Source organism: Motacilla alba, unplaced genomic scaffold (genome assembly GCF_015832195.1).
Source record: "Motacilla alba alba isolate MOTALB_02 unplaced genomic scaffold, Motacilla_alba_V1.0_pri HiC_scaffold_28, whole genome shotgun sequence".
NCBI classification, from domain to species: Eukaryota; Metazoa; Chordata; class Aves; order Passeriformes; family Motacillidae; genus Motacilla; species Motacilla alba.
Genome location: NW_024037374.1, coordinates 102,862 through 120,699, shown reverse-complemented (window position 1 = coordinate 120,699; position 17,838 = coordinate 102,862). Strand labels below are relative to the sequence as shown.

General features: G+C 69.6%; 3 protein-coding genes across 4 annotated transcripts; 1 reads left to right on the top strand and 2 right to left on the bottom strand.

The window, feature by feature from the left end:
• Positions 1-524: 524 nt before the first annotated feature.
• On the bottom strand, positions 525-4,969 carry MEPCE (methylphosphate capping enzyme). The gene is made up of 4 exons (XM_038126135.1): positions 3,788-4,969; positions 2,559-2,777; positions 1,735-1,861; positions 525-718 (listed from the first exon to the last, which is right to left on the bottom strand). The coding sequence occupies exons 1-4, from the start codon at positions 4,952-4,954 to the stop codon at positions 666-668; spliced, it is 1,566 nt and encodes a 521-aa protein (XP_037982063.1). The 5' UTR covers positions 4,955-4,969; the 3' UTR covers positions 525-665.
• A 1,180-nt stretch (positions 4,970-6,149) lies between these two features.
• Positions 6,150-12,704, bottom strand: ACTL6B (actin like 6B). 2 transcript variants are annotated; one of them, XM_038126137.1, is made up of 15 exons: positions 12,329-12,704; positions 11,820-11,896; positions 11,138-11,303; positions 10,327-10,427; positions 10,148-10,245; positions 9,126-9,220; positions 8,452-8,558; positions 7,991-8,080; positions 7,544-7,605; positions 7,350-7,464; positions 7,181-7,261; positions 6,958-7,101; positions 6,555-6,641; positions 6,368-6,470; positions 6,150-6,177 (listed from the first exon to the last, which is right to left on the bottom strand). In XM_038126137.1, the coding sequence occupies exons 1-14, from the start codon at positions 12,351-12,353 to the stop codon at positions 6,390-6,392; spliced, it is 1,329 nt and encodes a 442-aa protein (XP_037982065.1). In that variant the 5' UTR covers positions 12,354-12,704; the 3' UTR covers positions 6,150-6,177; positions 6,368-6,389. The 2 variants fall into 2 exon arrangements, with proteins under 2 accessions (XP_037982065.1, XP_037982066.1); XM_038126138.1 differs by having other exon boundaries at positions 6,153-6,177; positions 7,006-7,101; positions 12,329-12,699.
• Positions 12,705-13,110: 406 nt separating this feature from the next.
• On the top strand, positions 13,111-13,971 carry POP7 (POP7 homolog, ribonuclease P/MRP subunit). The gene has a single exon (XM_038125973.1). The coding sequence runs from the start codon at positions 13,111-13,113 to the stop codon at positions 13,609-13,611; it is 501 nt and encodes a 166-aa protein (XP_037981901.1). The 3' UTR covers positions 13,612-13,971.
• Positions 13,972-17,838: the final 3,867 nt, after the last annotated feature.

The following is a 17,838-nucleotide window of genomic DNA, read 5'->3' as shown; positions in this document are numbered from 1 at the left end:
AAAACCCTCCTAAAACACCCCTCGTTTCACCCCAAAATCCCCCCCAAAATACCCCTTTTTTCACCCCAAAATCCTCCCAAAATTCCCCCTAAAACTCCCTTTTTTTCCTCCACCAAATCCCCCTTTCTTCACTCCCAAAATCCCCTTTTTTTCCCCCAAAATCCCCCTCTTTCCCTCCCCCAAAAAACCCTTTTTCCTCTCCATATCTCCCTTTTTTCACCCCAAAAACCTCTTTATTTCACCCCAAATCCCCTTTAATTTCCCCTTCATAACCCCTTTTGTCCCTCCCAAAAAAACCCTTTTTTCCCCCTCAAATCCCTCTTTTTTTCCCCCAAAATAAAAAATTTATAATTTGGAGTGACTCCGCCCCCGAAAATCGGCCCCGCCCTCCGACCAATCACGTCCTCTATGCGAGACCCCGCCCCAAAACAAGACCCCGCCCACTGACCAATCACCTCCTTTATTCGGGGCCCCGCCCACACAGAGCAAACCACTGCAAACGCCGCGGGGGGGGGGGGGGGGGGGGGGGAGGGAGAGAACACCCCAAAAATGGGGGGGAGGGGGGCAAACGGAGCCCCTCCCCCCGTTTGGCAGCGGGGGGGGGAGGGGAGCGACCCCTCCCCCCCGCCCCGACCCTCCCCCAACCCCGGGGGGGTCGGGGGGGCTCAGGGGGCGTCGCCTCGGCCCTTGTGGAAGAGATAGATCGGCCGCTGGAAACCTGGGGGGAGACGGGGGTGAGGGGGACCCCAAAGTCACACCCCAAAATTGAGACCCCAAAATCACCTCCCCCACCCCAAAATTCACACCCCTCACCCTCACCCTGCACCCCAAAATTCGCTGGAAATACGTTAAAAACAGCCTGGTTTGGAAAAACGCTAAAAAACCCAAAAAAAGGTTAAAAATCCTTAAATTGTCCCAAAAGAGCTCTGAAAATATCCTTTAAAAAAATCCTAAAAATGGTAAAAAATCCCAAACCCTCAAAACCCCCGACGAAGCTCTAAGAGATCCCGAAATGTCCCCTCAACAGTCCCAAAAATACCCAAAAAAACCCGAAAATGCCTGATTCTTAAATAACACCTTAAGACCCTGAATCCTACTTAATAATTGTTAAATAGTACTAAAAACGCTCTAAATAATGCGGTTTTTGGGGGGAATTTTGGGGATTTCGGAAGGCGTCTTTGGGGGGATTTTGGGGCAGGACTTGGGGGATTTTGGGGATGTTTTGGGGGCTGTTGTGGGGTTTTACAGGGATTTTTTGGGGGAGGATTTTGGGGGGATTTTTTGGGGATTTCGGGAGGCATTTTTGGGGGATTTTTGGGGGGATCTGGGGGGATGATTTTGGGGTTTTTTTGGGGACTTTTTGGGGGGATTTTTGGGGAGATTTGAGGGGATTTTGAGTGGAGTTTCGGGGGATTTTTGGAGCAGAATTTGGGGGATTTTTGGGGAGGATTTTGTGGATTTTTGGGGGGGATTTTTTTGGGATTTCAGGAGGCATTTTTGGGGGATTTTTGGGGAGATTTTGGGGGAGGATTTTGGGGAGATTTTTTGGGATTTTAGGGGGATTTTTGGAGCAGAATTTTGGGGATTTTCGGAAGGATTTTGGGGGAGGATTTTGGGGATTTTTGGAGCAGAATTTGGGGGATTTTTGGGGGGATTTTGGGGGAGGATTTTGGGGATTTTTGGAGCAGAATTTTGGGGGTTTTTGTGGGGATCAGGGGGAGTGGGGGGCCCCACCTTTGGAGCTGTGCTGGGGGGTGCCCAGCAGCTCGCAGCGCTCGAAGCCCACCTCGGGGGAGGTCAGGTACGCCGGGAACTGCTCGGGCCGCAGCCGGATGCGCTGGTAGTTCCGGTACGTCGTCTCCTGGGGGGGGATAACGGGGTTAGGGACCCCAAAACCCAGAACAGCCCCCCTCCATCACCTCCCGGGGGGATAACGGGGTTAGGGACCCCAAAACGACCCCCTGGATCACCTCCCGGGGGGATAACGGGGTTAGGGACCCCAAAACCCAGAACAGCCCCCCTCAATCACCTCCCGGGGGGGGAACAGGGTTAGGGACCCCCCAGGACCCCAAAATCAATGATCCCCACCCCATCCTGACCCCCTAGAGAACAGAAACCCCCCCCCGAAAACCCAGAGAAGCCCCCCAGATCCTTTGATAAGCCCCCAGACCCCTCCATAGTCCCCCCAGACCCCTCAGTGACCCCCCCAGACCCTCCAGTGACCCCCCCAAAGCCCCCCAGACCCCTCAGTGAGCCCCCAAACCCCTCAGTGACCCCCCCAAAGCCCCCCAGGCCCCTCAGTGACCCCCCCAAAGCCCCCCAGACCCCTCAGAAGCCTCCCCAGACCCCTCAGTGAGCCCCCAAACCCCTCAGTGACCCCCCCAAAGCCCCCCAGACCCCTCAGTGACCCCCCCAAAGCCCCCCAGTGTCCCCCCCAGACTCACGGTGAGCCCCTTGCGCTTGCGGTAGGACTCCCAGGAGTGACCCCAGGACCTCCCAGACCCCTCAGTGACCCCCCCAAAGCCCCCAATGTCCCCCCCCAGGCCCCCCAGACTCACGGTGAGCCCCTTGCGCTTGCGGTAGGACTCCCAGGGCTGGGGCTCGAGCAGCAGCAGCCCCCCGGGCCGCAGGTGCCGGAACGCCCTCCGGAAGAGGCGCTTGAGCCCCTCGTCGCCCCAGTTGAGCTGCACCCACTTGGTGAGCGACAGCAGCAGCACCACGTCGAACTCGGGGCGCTGCGCCCCCACCGCCTCCTCCCGCTCGGGCACGTAGTTACCCTGGGGGGGCACGGCCGGGGGGGCTCAGGGGCGGCGACACCCCCGGGGGGCCCTGGAGACCCCCAACGCCTCCCCCCGCCCGGGCACGGGGGCCGTGAGGGGCTGGGGGGACCCCCAAGGGGGTTTCAGGGGTGGGGGGCAGGGGCTGAGCCCCGCTGAAGGGTCTGGGGGGTGTTTGAGGGGGTGGGGGGTTTGGGCTGGGGGCCACTGAAGGGTTTGGGGGTGTCTCAGGGGGTGGGAGGCACAGGCTGAGCCCCCCTGGGGGGTTTTGGGGTACCCATGGAAGGGTTTCAGTCCCCCTCAGGGATTTGGGGGGTGGGGGGCACACGCTGAGCCCCCCTCAGGGGTCCTGGGGGCCTCACAGCGAGGCCCTGACCCCACACGGACCCCCAAAGATGGAGTGAGGGGGTCCCACCCCGCTCCCACCCCCAGTGACCCCTCAGACCCCGCTGGGAATCACCCCAGACCCCCCAAAACCCAACAAAACCCTCCTGATCTATTGCCACCCCCCCTAAACCCACCGAGACCCCCCAAAACCCACCCCAGACCCCCCCAAACCAAACCCCCATCCTAAAACGCACCCCCATCCCCCCGTCACCCCCTCAAACCCACCGAGACCCCCCCGAAACCCTCCTAAACCCCTCCAGACCTATTGCCACCCCCCAAAACCCACCGAGACCCCCCCTAAATCATCCCTCGCATCCCTTTCAGACCCACCAGGACCCCCTCAAACCCTCCAGACCTATTGCCACCCCCTTAAACCCACCAAGACCCCCCTGAAACCCACCAAGACCCCCCAAAACCAACAGGAACCCCCCTAAACCCAACAGAAACCCCCCAAAACCCAACAGAAACCCCCCAAAACCCAACAGAAACCCCCCAAAACCCAACAGGAACCCCCCAAAACCCAACCAAAAACCCTCCTATAACCCTGGCCAGCGCTCCAAACCCACCTGCCACCCCCCGAGACCCCCCAAAAACCCACGCGCGCCCCCGTGCCGCGCCCTCACCGTGACGAACACCACGTTGTGCGGGAAGTCGGCGGCGCCGGGCCCGTCGGGCGGCAGCTGCGGGGCGGCGATGGGGCCGCGGCTGGCCAGGAGCGCGGCGGGGAATCCCTTCCTGCCGCCGCCGCCCGGTGCCGCCTCGCCGTCCGCGCCCAGCGCCTCGGACAGGTAGTGGCGGATGTTCTGCCGCGCCGAGCGGATCAGCCGCCCGTCAATGTCCAGCCCCACCACGCGGGCGGGCGCCCAGCGCTTGGCGATGCTCAGCGTCAGGTGCCCCACGTTGCAGCCCACGTCCAGCACCTCCTTGCCCGCGAACCACTCGGGCCGCAGCGCCCGCAGCCGCGCGTCCTCCACGTCGGGGTTGCGGTACCCGTAGTATTTGCAGTAATTCCCGTACTGGAACTTGCGCACCTGGTGCCGCGGCCGCTGCGCCGCCTTCCCGGCGGGCTTCGGCTTCTCGGCGGCGGGCGGCGGCGGCGGGCGAGGCCCCTCGGATTTGCTGCAAGTCCGTCGGCGCTTGCGGTGCCGGCCGGGGGCGGGCAGGGCGGCGGGGCACGGCGGGGCGGTGGCGGCGGCGGAGGGTTCGGCGGGGCGGGCGGGCTCCTCGCCGGCGGTGGCGGCGGTGGCGGCGGCGGCGGTTCCCCGCTGCTGGCCGCGGTGGCGGTGCCGGCGGCGGGCGCTCTTGGCGGGCGAGGCCAGGCGCAGCGCGGCGTCGCCGGGCGCGTTCAGGCTCAGCGGGTCCGTGATGTCCCGCGGCACCAGGATCTCCACCGGGTCGCGGCCGCGCTGCGGGAGCGGCGAGGACTGCGGCGTGCGGGCGTTCAGGGCGCGGCTGACCTCCTCGTCCAGCAGGCTGTTGAGGTTGAGCGGGTCGAAGATGTTCCCGCCGAGCAGGAACTCTGAGGGCAGCACCGGGCCGCACTCCGACGCCGCGCGGCGCCGCCGCTTCCACGCCGGCTGCTTCGCCCCGCAGCTGCTGCGCCGCTTCCCGCCGCCGCCGCCCGCGGCGCGGAGGCCGTTGCGGGGCCGCGGCGGCTCGGGCGGGCCCGGCGGGGCGGCGGCGGCGGCGGGAGGAGGCGGCGGCGGCGCCGGCACCAGGAAGGCCTCGGGCGCCGCCGCCATGGCGGCCCGGCCCGCGCCTGCGCGCTGCGCCGCGCCGCCCCCGCGCATGCGCCGCCGGAGGGGGGAGCGGGGGGAGCCGCGCGCGCGGGGCGTCCGCGCCCGCCGCCTCCCGCCCGCGATGGCAGCGCCGCGGCGGCCCGCCGGGGCTTATATAGGCGAAGGGCGGGGCCGAGCGCGGGCACGCCCACTGAGAGGGGAGGTGCGGCGGGGCTACGCCAATTGGAGAGGGCGCCGCGCGCGCGGCGGCCAATCGCGAGAGTCGGCGCGCGGGGAGAGAGAGAGGGGGCCTCAGGAGCTTGGGGTGGTCGCGGCGGGTGCCTGAGCGCGGAGCGTGGCGGAATGGCGGCGGGGGGAAGGGCAGAAAGCACCGGGGGGGCTCCCGCTGACGGCCTGGGGGAAGCACGGGGTGCGGGAAGGGTGACGGAGGGCGGCCGGAAGGTGGAGCAGGCGCGGTGAGGCCGCCCTGCGCGGGGGCCTCGCCGCGCGCGCGGGGGCTGCCGGCAGTTGGAGTCCGTGCGGGGGCCGCGCGTGCGCGGTGCGAGCGCCTTTTCCCCCCTCACACCCCCTTCCCGCTTCCCTCCCCCCCCGTCCCCGTTCCAGCGCCGGTCTCTCCTCAGCCGCTCGGCCGAGTACTCACGTCACCGTCTCGGCTCGGGACGTCACCGAACCGGCTCTCTCCGCCCCCCTTCCCCTCCCCCCCTCCCGCCCGGTAACGGAGCTGACGGTGGGGCGCGCGCGCGGGGGTTCTCGCGAGAACGGCGCGCAGTTCCCGCCGCGGCCGCTAGGGGGGGGCCGGCGGTGACGCCTCGTTCTCGCGAGAACTGCGCGGCTCCGCCCCCCACTCCCCGCCCCTTCCTTCCCGCCCTTTTCGCCGTCACGTGCCCTCGCGCCTGCGCAGCGCCGCCCGCCCCGGCACGTGCCCGCCCCCCCCCACCCCCGTCACGTGGCCGCGCACGCGCTCCGGATTTTGGGGTTTTTTTTTTGGTTTTTTTTGGGTTTTTTTTGAGGCGAAATCCGCCCAAATCGCAGACGGAACCCGCCAGAGCCCCACCCACGAACCGCCCACGCCGCCACAGAGCCGGTTCCAGGTGGGTTGTGCGGGTTTTAATGGATTTCTGCCCGATTTTCCCCTCAGATCCCCTCAGGGCCCCTCAGAATCCATCAGGGTCCCTCAGATTCCCCTCAGGTTCCCTCAGGATCCCTCAGGGCCCCTCAGACCCCATCAGGATCCCTCAGGGCCCCTCAGGTTCCCCTCAGGGCCCCTCAGGATCACTCAGATCCCCTCAGGATCCCTCAGGTTCCCTCAGGGCCCCTCAGGGCTCCTCGGGTCCCCTCAGGGCCCCTCAGACCCCATCAGGATCCATCAGGGCCCCTCAGATCCCGTCAGGTTCCCTCAGGGCCCCTCAGGGCTCCTCGGGTTCCCTCAGGGCCCCTCAGGGCTCCTCGGGTCCCCTCAGGGCCCCTCAGGGCTCCTCGGGTCCCCTCAGGGACACTTTCGCTCCACGCACTGCTTCCCGCCCTCCTCGTACTCCTGCTTGGAGATCCACATCTGCTGGAAGGTGCCCTGCGGGCGATGTTGGGGCTGTTTTTAAGGGGTTCTGGGGGGCACCCACAGGGAGGGACCCCCCCCCCGGAGCCCCGGGCTCACCAGCGAGGCCAGGATGGAGCCCCCGATCCAGGGGCTGAAGCGGCGCTCCATGGTGCTGTTGCTGGCAATGAGCTTCAGGCGCATGCTCTGGGGGACGGGGGTTACTGGGAGCACTGGGAGCCACTGGGGGAACAGCTGTGGAGCCACTGGGAGCCACTGGGGGGACAGCTGTGACCCACTGGGAGCCACTGGGAGCACTGGGGGGACAGCTGTGACCCACTGGTGGCAACTGGGAGCCACTGGTGATAACTGGGATGCCCAATCTGGATCCCACCCCCAAATTCCCCTCAGAGGGGTCTGGGGTCCCCCCCACCCAAATTCAGGGGGTCCCTCCCAAGGAGAATTTGGGGTCACATCCAGCCCCCTCCCACCCCCCATCCCGGGGGTCCCGGGGGTCCCTCACCGGGGGGGTTTGGGGTCCCTTCACCCCCCCATCCCGGGGGTCCCTCACCGGGGGGGTCTTCTGGGCCAGCTCGCGGTTCAGGCGGTCGGTGAAGCCCTGCAGCAGCGTGTTCCCGCCGGTGACAATGACGCTGCCGTACAGACCCTGGGGTGGGGGACACGGGCGGGGGTGAGGGGGGGTCCCTGCTGCCCCCCACGCCCCCCCCGGACCCCCCCGGACCCACCGGCCGGATGTCGATGTCGCACATCCCGATGCTGGTGGTGACCACGTGCCCCACGCCCAGCATGGTGTTCCCCGAGAGCCCCTGGGGAAAGAAACGGGGGGTCGGGGGGGGTCCCCCAAAAACCCCGGGACCCCCCCTCCCTCAGAGCCCACCCCCGAGACCCCCAAACCTTGACGTTGGAGGGGTCGAAGAGCCCCTCGGGGATGCGCAGCCGCTCGGCCCCGTAGTCGGTGTTGTAGCCGTTGGGCATCTCGTAGTGCACCGTGGGCATCTGCGCCGCCACCCTGGGGGGGAAACGCCGGTTTCGGGGTCCCCCCCACCCCAAAATCCCCCCCGGGACCCCCCACCAGCCCGGGCACTCACTGCTCGTCGTAGGGGGAGTCCGAGACCTGCAGCACCGAGGCCTGGAAGTCCTGGATCACCTCCTGGGGGGACAGGACCCGGAAAAGGGGCTGGGGGAGCCCCGAGATCCCCCTGGGGGCCCCGAAGTGCCCCTGGGGACCCCCGAAGTGCCCCTGGGGACCCCGAAGTGCCCCTGGGGACCCCTGAAAGGCCCCTGGGGACCCTGAAAGGCCCCTGGGGACCCCGAAGTGCCTCTGGGGACCCAAGAAATTCCCCTGGGGACCCCCAAAATCCCCCTGGGGACCCCGAAATGCCCCTGGGGACCCCCGAAGTGCCCCTGGGGACCCCGAAGTGCCCCTGGGGACCCCCGAAGTGCCCCTGGGGACCCCCGAAATCCCCCTGGGGACCCTGAAAGGCCCCTGGGGACCCCGAAGTGCCCCTGGGGACCCCGAAGTGCCCCCCGCTCACGTTGCAGGTGAAGTTGTGCCAGGACTTGGACACCTGGGGCAGCTTCTCCTTCTTCTTCCAGCTCGGGGGGGCCCCTTCCCGCACCGGCTCCTGCGGGAGGGAGGGGCCAGGCCGTGGGGGCGTGGCCGGCGCGGGAAGGGGCGTGGTTTGGGGATAATTATGCATAATAAAAGAGGAGGAGCCTCGCCGGGGTGGAGTCTGGGGGTGATGTCACTCAGGGGGTGGGGCTAAATGGTTGGTCTGCCCAATTGGAGGGTGTGGTCTCAAAGGGGCGGAGCTAAGGGACAAGCCCACCCCAAAGTGGGCGGAGCTAAGACATTTTGGCTATCAATAAGGGGGTGGAGTTACATTAACCCGCCCCCACAAGGGTGGGGCTAATGATAATCCCACCCATACGTGGGAGGAGCATTGTGTCTGCCCCGCCCCCTCTGGTTGGCCACGCCCATCCCGGCCACGCCCACCTTGGCTGCGATCATGTAGGGCGGCACGATGTCGATGTTGAGCTCCTGGAAGAGCTCCCGGCACTGCATGGAGATGAAATCCCCGGCCAGCGGCGACTTGACGATACCTGGGGGCGGGGCCGGCCTCAGGCTCCGCCCAGCCCTCACCTGGCACAGGTGTGCGCTCACCTGGCTGGGGGGCGTGGCCATTGGCCTTGTCCCCAGTGAGCCCTCACCTGCGCCAGGTTTGTCCTGGGTGTGCCCGCGGTGTGTCCCCGCCCCCCAGGTGTGTTCTCACCTGCCCCAGGTGTGTCCTAGGTGTGTCCCAGGTGTGTCCCTGCCCCCCAGGTGTGTTGTCACCTGCCCCAGGTGTGTCCCAGCTGGGTCTCCGCCCCCCAGGTGTGCTCTCACCTGCCCAGGTGTGCTCACCTTGCTGCAGGATGTAGCCGTCGTGCACGGGGATGGCCGTGGTGTGCTCTCACCTGCCCCAGGTGTGCCCCAGGTGTGTCCCCGCCCCCCAGGTGTGCTCTCACCTGCCCAGGTGCGCTCACCTTGCTGCAGGATGTAGCCGTCGTGCACGGGGATGGCCGTGGTGTGCTCTCACCTGCCCCAGATGTGCCCCAGGTGTGCCCCAGGTGTGTCCCCGGTGTGTCCCCGCCCCCCAGGTGTGCTCTCACCTGCCCAGGTGTGCTCACCTTGCTGCAGGATGTAGCCGTCGTGCACGGGGATGGCCGTGGTGTGCGTGGCGCCCGAGTCCAGCACCAGCCCCGTGCTGCGCCCGTTGGCGAAGCTGCGCCCGTCAAGGGCCACAACGGGGCGGGGCCCGCGCTGGCCACGCCCCCCGGCCACACCCAGCCCCTCCCGGCCACACCCAGCCCCTCCCGGCCACGCCCTAGAGCCGCTGGCCACGCCCCAGGGAAGTCACGGCGGTGACATCGGGGCTGGCGCGGGGGACAGTGGTGACACGGGGGGATCCTGGGGTGTGGCACAGGGGCAGGTGACACCGGGGTGACACCGGGGATGACCAAAGGGTGGCACGAGGGTGACAGGGAGGCGATACAGAGGTGACACCGGGGGTGACCCAGAGGTGATACGTGGGTGACACGGGGGTGGCACTGGGATGACACAGAGGTGACCCCAGGGTGACAGGGAGGTGACACAGAGGTGACACGGGGTGACCCAGGGGTGACAGGTGACCCGGGGGTGGCCCGGGGGTGACAGGGAGGTGGCCCAGGGGTGACAGGTGACCCGGGGGTGACAGGTGACCTGGGGGTGGCCCGGGGGTGACAGGGAGGTGACCCAGGGGTGACAGGTGGCCCGGGGGTGACAGGTGACAGGGAGGTGGCCCGGGGGTGACAGGTGACCCAGGGGTGACAGGTGGCCCGGGGGTGACAGGTGGCCCGGGGGTGACAGGGAGGTGACCCAGGGGTGACAGGTGGCCCGGGGGTGACAGGTGACAGGGAGGTGACCCAGGGGTGACAGGTGACCCAGGGGTGACAGGTGGCCCGGGGGTGACAGGGAGGTGGCCCGGGGGTGACAGGTGATGCAGAGGTGGCACGGGGGGTGACAGGGAGGTAGCCCAGAGGTGACCCCGGGGTGACAGGTGGCCCGGGGGTGACAGGTGGCCCGGGGGTGACAGGGAGGTGGCCCAGGGGTGACAGGTGGCCCGGGGGTGACAGGGAGGTGGCCCGGGGGTGACAGGTGGCGCGGTGGATACGCGGTGAGCACGGCGGTCTTGCAGAGGAAGAAGGCCGGGATGTTGTAGTGCTCGAACATCAGCTCCGTCAGCTTCTCGCGCTTGGCCCGCGTGTTCCACTGCCCAGGGGACACGCCGGTGACACCGGTGACACCCAGGGCACGCTGTGACACCTGGGGACACCCAGGGGCGGCACCTACCGGCGCCTCGGACATGAGCACCGGGTGCAGCCCCGGCTCCGACTTGACGTGCTTGCCGTAGGTGTGGTCCAGGATGGCCTGGAAGCACTCCCAGTCCTCGACTGGGACGGCGGGGACACGCTGGGGACACGCTGGGGACACCGCCAGGGACACCGGGGACACGCGGGCCGGGCCGCGGCAGCGCCCCCCAGAGCCCCGGCCCGGCTCCCCTGCCCCGCTGTGTCCCCGCGGTGTCCCCAGTGTCCCCTCCCGTCCCCAGCGAGCGCCCGTGCCTCTTCGTGTGCCCCAATGTCCCCGTGCTGTCCCCATGTCCCTGTATCCCCATGTCCCCCCATGTCCCCATGTCCTGTGTCCCTGTGTCCCCATCCCCCCCTGTCCCTATGTCCCCGTGTCTCTGTGTCCCCATGTCCCGTGTCCCCCTGTCCCCATGTCCCTGTCCCGTGTCCCCATGTCCCGTGTCCCCTGTCCCCGTGTCCCTGTGTCCCCCCCATCCCCCTGTCCTGTGTCCCTGTCCCCCCATGTCCCCTTGTCCCCGTCCCTGTGTCCCTGTGTCCCCATGTCCCGTGTCCCCCTGTCCCCATGTCCCCGTCCCTGTGTCCCTGTGTCCCCATGTCCCCTGTCCCCCCGTGTCCCGTGTCCCTGTCCCCATGTCCCCTGTCCCCATGTCCCCTGTCCCCGTGTCCCTGTCCCGTGTCCCCGTGTCCCCTGTCCCCATGTCCCTGTCCCCTGTCCCCGTGTCCCTGTCCCGTGTCCCTGTCACCATGTCCCCTGTCCCCGTGTCCCTGTCCCCTGTCCCCGTGTCCCCGCTCACTCATGCCGTTCTTGAGGGGGGACAGGACCTCGACGCCCTCGCGGGCCACGTGCAGCGCGTTGGTGTCGATGTAGTACACCTTGCCGCCCTTCTTGTCCTTGTCCCCGTCCAGCTCCAGGGACACCTCGTCCGGGGACAGCAGCCCCACCGTGGTGGGGAAATCCGCCTGGGGACGGGGACGGCGCCGCGGCAGTGTCACCACCGCGGGGACATGGGGACAGCGCCGTGGCAGTGTCACCACCATGTCACCACTGCGGGGACAGCGCCGTGGCATTGCCACCGCCTGGGGACACGGGGACAGCGCCGTGGCATTGCCGCCATGAGGATGGCATGCTGGGGACACGGTGGCATTGTCACCGCCGAGGGGACATTGGTTTGGGGTGGCCCTGGGGACACCGTGGCCCTGGGGATGGCGGCATTGTCACCGCGATGGGGACATTGGTTCGGGGTGGCCCTGGGGACACCGTGGCCACGGGGACAGCGTGCTGGGGACGTCGTGGCCTCGCTCACGCCACCGCGGTGGCATTGTCACCACCACAGGGATGGCAGGCTGGGGACACGACAGCCCCGTCTGTGCAGGGGCATGTGACGAGGACACGGGGGGGACACGGGGGGGACAGGAGGGGACACGGGGGGACAGGAGGGGACACGGGGGGACAGGAGGGGACGCGGTGGCACCGACCTTGGGACAGTCCTCGCCGGCATAGCCCGCGCGCACCGAGAAGGAGCCGATGTCGAACACCAGCGCCCCGACCTCGTCTGGGGACCAACGGGGACAGCGCGGTGACACCCGGTGACACCGGGAACCCCGGGACACCCCCGGGACACCGCTCACAGGGAGGGGACACCACGGTGACACCGGGACACCCCTCACAGGGAGGGGACAGTGACACCGGGACCCCCCGGGACAGGGACACCCCCGGGACACCGCTCACAGGGAGGGGACGGGGACAGTGCAGTGACACCACGGTGACACCGAGACCCCCCGGGACAGGGACACCCCCGGGACCCCCCTCACATTGAGGGGACGGGGACCCCGCGGTGACACCGGGACCCCCCCGGGGACGCCCCCCACCCCCGCCGCGACCCCGCCCCCCGCCGCGACCCCGCCCCCCGCCGTGACCCCGCCCCTCCCGGCCCGGCCCCGCCCCTCCCGGCCCCGCCCCTCCCGCCCCGGCCCCGCCCCCGCACCGCCGCCGTAGACGCCGCCGCTCATGGCCGCCTTCAGCACCGGGACAGCGCCGGGGGGGCGGGGCCGGGGGGGCGGGGCCGAGCCGCGGCCAATCAGCGACCGCCGTGCGGCGCGCGCGCCGATTGGCGGCGGCGGCGCTTAAAGGGGCCGCGGCCCTTTGTTACCGGGGAGGGGGCGTGGCCTGCGAGCCGCGGCTCCTCCCCCTTGTGGGCGTGGCCGTGGGGGCTGTGCCCGTGAAAGGGGGCGCGGCTTCGGTTAAGCCCCTCCCACGCGGTGGTCCCTATCGCGACAGTAATTAACGCTTTTGTCGATTAAAGACCCCAAAATGGCGGACGCGGGGGGCCGTGCGCTCCCTGTTGGCTCTAAAAAACCCCCAAAAAACCCCCAAAAAACCCCAAAAACGCTCCCCGGCGCGAGGGGGGGGGCGTGGCTCGGCGTGGGCGTGTGCTCCTCGGGGGGCGTGGCTCCGGGGTAGGCGTGGCCTCGTAGCGGAAGCGGCGGCGGCGCGGGACGCGCGAGGTGCGGGCGGGGGAGGGGGCGAATTTTGGGGAGGGGGTCCCGGGGGTCGGTTTGGGGGGGTCTGGGGGGGCTCCGGGGGGTGGGGGAGGTCCGAGGTCCCGGGGGGGGTCTGGGGGGGTTTGGGGGGTGGGGAGGTCCGGGCTCCCGGGGGGGTCACCGGGAGGGTTTGGGGGGGTGGGGAGGTCCGGGGGGGGTCACCGGGGGGGGTTCGGGGGTCCGCCCCTGACGCCCCCTCCCCGTTTTTTCCCCCTCTCCCCCCAGAATGTCGTCGGGCCGCCCCCCAGCCCCGTCCCCGCCGCCGGGGGGGCTCCCCGGGCCCCCCGCCCGCCGCCGCCGCCGCTGCCGCGGCCCGGCCCCGGGGCCCCCCCCGGGCTCCCCGCCCCCCGCCGCGCCGGGCAGCAATGACGTGTTCGTGACGTCACGCTCGGATTTCCGGGCGCAGCTGCGGCGCTGCCAGCGGCTCCTGGCGCCGGGGGGGGGTCCCGGGGGGGCTCCCGGTGCCGGTCCCGCGGAGCTGCGGCTGCACGGGCTGGGGCTCGCCGTGCCCCGCACCATCAACCTGGCGCTGCAGCTGCAGGCGGGCGCGGGGGGGGCCCTGCGGCTGCACGCCAGCACCTCCTCCGTGCCCCTGCGGCCCCCCCGCGCCCGCCGCCCCCGCCGCGACCGCCGCGACAGCGACGACAGCGACGACGGCGAGCGCGAGCCCCCCCGGCACAACTCCGCCATCCACATCCGCCTCTGCCCCGAGCCCCCCTGCGCCTGAGGCGGCGCCCCCCACCCCAACCCCGGCCGGGGGTCCCCGAAATGCGGGGGGGACAGCCCGGGACCTGCCCGGAGACCCCCGGCCCGGGGACCGGGCCACCAGAACCCCCACCAGGGCCACCAGAATGTCCCTGGGGCCACCAGAACATCCCCTGGGCCACCAAAAGCTCCCCAGGGCCACCAGAACCCCCCCGGGGCCACCGGAATGTCACTGGGGCCACCAGAACATATCCAGGGCCACCAGAACCCCCCGGGGCCACCAGAACCTTCCCAGGGCCACCAGAATGTCCCTGGGACCACCAGAACCCCCACCAGGGCCACCGGAACATCCCCGGGGCCACCAGAACCCCCCCGGGGCCACCAGAATGTCCCTGGGGCCACCAGAACATCCCCTGGGCCACCAAAAGCTCCCCAGGGCCACCAGAACCCCCCCGAGGCCACCAAAACCCCCCCGAGGCCACCAGAACGTCCCCAGGGCCACCAGGAAGCGGCAGCGAGGCCTTGGGGACGCCGCGGTGGCACCGGGAGTTGTTTGGGGACACTGGGTGGCCCCGGGGACGCGGTGACCGGGACGCTGCGGGGACACGGACGATGCCACCCGGGGAGCGAGGCCAGCGAGCTGCCACCAACGGGTCCAGAGCGCCGCGGTGTCACCTGGGGTCCCTCAGTGTCACCCCGGGTCCCTCAGTGTCACCCTGAGCCCCTCGGTGTCACCCTGAGCCCTCGGTGTCACCCGGGGTCCCTCAGTGTCACCCTGAGCCCTCCATGTCACCCTGAGCCCCTCGGTGTCACCCCGGGCCCCTCGGTGTCACCCCGGGTCCCTCGATGTCACCCTGGGTCCCTCAGTGTCACCCTGAGCCCTCCATGTCACCCTGAGCCCTCAGTGTCACCCTGAGCCCTCGGTGTCACCCCGGGTCCCTCAATGTCACCCTGGGTCCCTCAGTGTCACCCTGAGCCCTCGGTGTCACCCTGGGTCCCTCGGTGTCACCCTGAGCCCCTCGGTGTCACCCCGGGTCCCTCGGTGTCACCACGAGCCTTCGATGTCACCCCAAACCTTTGATGTCACCCTGAGCCCCTCGATGTCACCTTGGGCCCCTCGGTGTCACCCTGAGCCCCCCCACAGCAGCCTGGGGACACAGGGAGGTGACACAGGGAGGTGACACCCCAATAAAGCCGGTGGCAGCAGCAGCAGCAGCAGCAGCGACACCTCGGGGGTTTTTGGGGGGATTTGGGGTTTTGGGGGGATTTTGGGGTTTTTGAGGTTTTTGGGGGGTTTTGAGGTTTTTGGGGTTTTGGGGGTTTGGGTTGGATTTGAGGTTTTTGGGGTTTTTGATGGTTTTTGGGTTTTTTGGGGGTTTTGGGGTTTTTGATGGGTTTTGGGTTTTTGGGTGGATTTGGGGTTTTTGAGGTTTTTGATGTTTTTGGGGGGTTTTATGGTTTTGGGAGTTTTGGGTGGATTTGGGGTTTTGGGGGTTTTTAGGGGTTTGGGGTGGATTTGGGGTTTTTGGGGGGGATTTGAGGTTTTTGATGTTTTTTGGGTTTTGGGTGGATTTGGGGTTTTTGGGGTGGATTTGAGGTTTTTTGGGTTTTTTGGGTTTTGGGGATTTTTGATGTTTTTTGGGTTTTTGGTTTTTTTGGCGTTTTGGGGTTTTTGATGTTTTTGGGGTTTTCGGGGGGTTTCGGGGCAGCTCGGGGGCGGGGCTCCGCCTCATCGGTGACATTTGGGGCAGGACAGCCCCAGGCGACAACGGGGGATCCGGGGGGGGGGGGGTCCAGGTGACACTTGGGGACATCAAACCTGCACGGGGGGGGGACCCCCTGGTGCCGAAGGGACCCCGCGGGTGGCAGGTGACCGAGCCGCGGTGGCGGGGGTGTCCCCGCTGGGGGGGGGGGGGTGACACGCGCGCACCGGGGACGCCCCGGGGGACCCGCGGCTGCCGTGTCGCCGCTGTCGCCGCCGTCGCCGCCCCCGGGCGCCCTTTGTCCCCGCTGGCGCCGGAGCCGCGGCCGCGCTGTGCGGAGCCGCACGTACGGCCTGGCAGGGGGCCCGCGTCGCCTGCCCGCGTCCCCCGTGTCCCCCGTGTCCCCCCGTGTCCTGCCCCGGGCCGGGGGGTCCCCGGCGCCGCCCCCGGGGCCGCGGTGGCGCTGGCGGCGGGGCCGGTGACGGCGGCGGTGACGCTGCCCCATTGTTCGGCCGCTTCCGCCGGGCCCGGGGGGATCCCGGGATCCCCCGGCCTGGCGCGGCCCCGTGTCCCCCGTGTCCCCCGTGTCCGTGTCACCGCGCTCCCACGGCCCCGCGGGGTGTCCCCGTGCCGCCGTCCCCCTGTGTCCCCGGGACTTTGTCCCCGTGTGTCCCCCAGCGCCGCTCTCGCTGTCCCCCGTGCTGTCCCCGCTGCTGTCCCCTCGTCCCCCTGCGCGTCCCCACCCTGTCCCCACGGCTCCCCGTCGCCGTGTCACCCTCGTGTCCTCCCCGTGTCCCCTGTCCCCCGTTCCCACGCCTCCGTGCCCGGCTCCCCACGGGCACGTGTGTCACCCTCGTGTCCCCGTGTCCCCTCCGTGTCCCCTCCGTGTCCCCGTGTCACTCCCGTGTCACTCCCGTGTCCCCCCGTTCCCACGCCTCCGTGCCCGGCTCCCCGTCCCCGTGTCACCCTCGTGTCCTCCCCGTGTCCCCCTGTCCCCCTGTGCCCTCCGTGTCCCAGTGTCCCCCTGTCTCTCTGTCCCCCACCGTGTCCCCCTGTCCCCGTGTCGCGGTGTCCCCTCCATGTCCGCCCCGCGTCTCCCTGTCCCCGCGGTGTCCCCCCCATGTTCCCCTGTCCCGGTGTCCCTCTGTCCCCCCGTGTCCCTCTGTCCCCGCGGTGTCCCCCTGTCCCCGTGTCGCGGTGTCCCTGCGGTGTCCCCTTGTGTCCCCCCGCGTGGCGGTGTCCCCCCCGTGTCGCGGTGTCCCCTTGTGTCCCCCCCATGTCGCGGTGTCCCCTTGTGTCCCCCCGCGTGGCGGTGTCCCCCCGTGTGGCGGTGTCCCCTGGTGTCCCCTTGTGTCCCCCGTGTCGCGGTGTCCCCGCGGTGTCCCCCCCATGTCGCGGTGTCCCCTGGTGTCCCCTTGTGTCCCCCGTGTCGCGGTGTCCCCCCGTGTCCCCCCGTGTGGCGGTGTCCCCCCCATGTCGCGGTGTCCCCTGGTGTCCCCTGGTGTCCCCCCCGCCTGGCCGGCGCCGCGCGGGCCGGGGGTGGCCCGTGGCCAGGGGCCGACGTGCGGCGGCCGGCGCGGCCTTTTCCTCGCCGGTCCGGGGGGGGGCGGGGGGGGAGCGGATGGGAGCCCCCCCCCCACCGGGCCCTTCCGGCGCCGCGGCCCCTCGGATCAAACATTAACCGGGGCCGGGGCCGGGGGACCGGCGGGGACGGCGCGGCCCCGCGCGCAGCGACCCCCGGGCCATGCGCAGCCAACGATGGGGGCGGCGGGTGAGGGGCGCGGGGGGCGCGGGGGGCGCGGGGGGCGCGCGGGGGGTCCCCCGGGGCCGGGCGTGCTCGGGGGGTCCCCCGGGACCGGGCGCGCTCGGGGGTCCCCCGGGACCGGGCGCGCTCGGGGGGGGGGGGGCGAGGCGCGGGGGGGGCGCGTCCCCGGTGAGTCGGGGGTCCCGGGGGTCACCGGGCGGGAGGGGGGGGGGCGAGACCCCGGGGGGTTCTGGGGGGAGGGGGCGCTCGGGTGAGGGGGGCTCAGGTGGGGGGACACTCGGGTGAGGAGACACTCGGGTGAGAGGGGGTACTCAGGTGAGGGGGCTCACAGGTGAGGGGGCACTCGGGTGGGGGGGCTCTCAGGTGGGGGCACACTCAGGTGAGGGGACACTCAGGTGGGGGGACACTCAGGTGAGGGGGCACTCGGGTGAGGGGGGTTCACGTGAGGGGGTACTCAGGTGAGTGGGGCACTCAGGTTAGGGGACACTCAGGTGAGGGGGCATTCGGGTGAGGGGGCTCTCAGGTGAGGGGGGGCTCTCCGGTATCCCGGGGGTCCCGAGGCCGGGGAGGGGTCCCGGGGGTTCGGGGGATGTCCCCGTGTCCCCCCTCCCCCGGGGGTGTCCCCTGTCCCCCTGGATGTCCCTGTCCCGGGGTGTCCCTGTCCCCCCCAGAGGTGTCCCTGTCCCCCCCAGGGGTGTCCCCTGTCCCGGGGTGTCCCTGTCCCCCCCAGGTGTGTCCCCTGTCCCCGTGGTGTCCCCGTCCCCCTGTCCCCCGGGGGTGT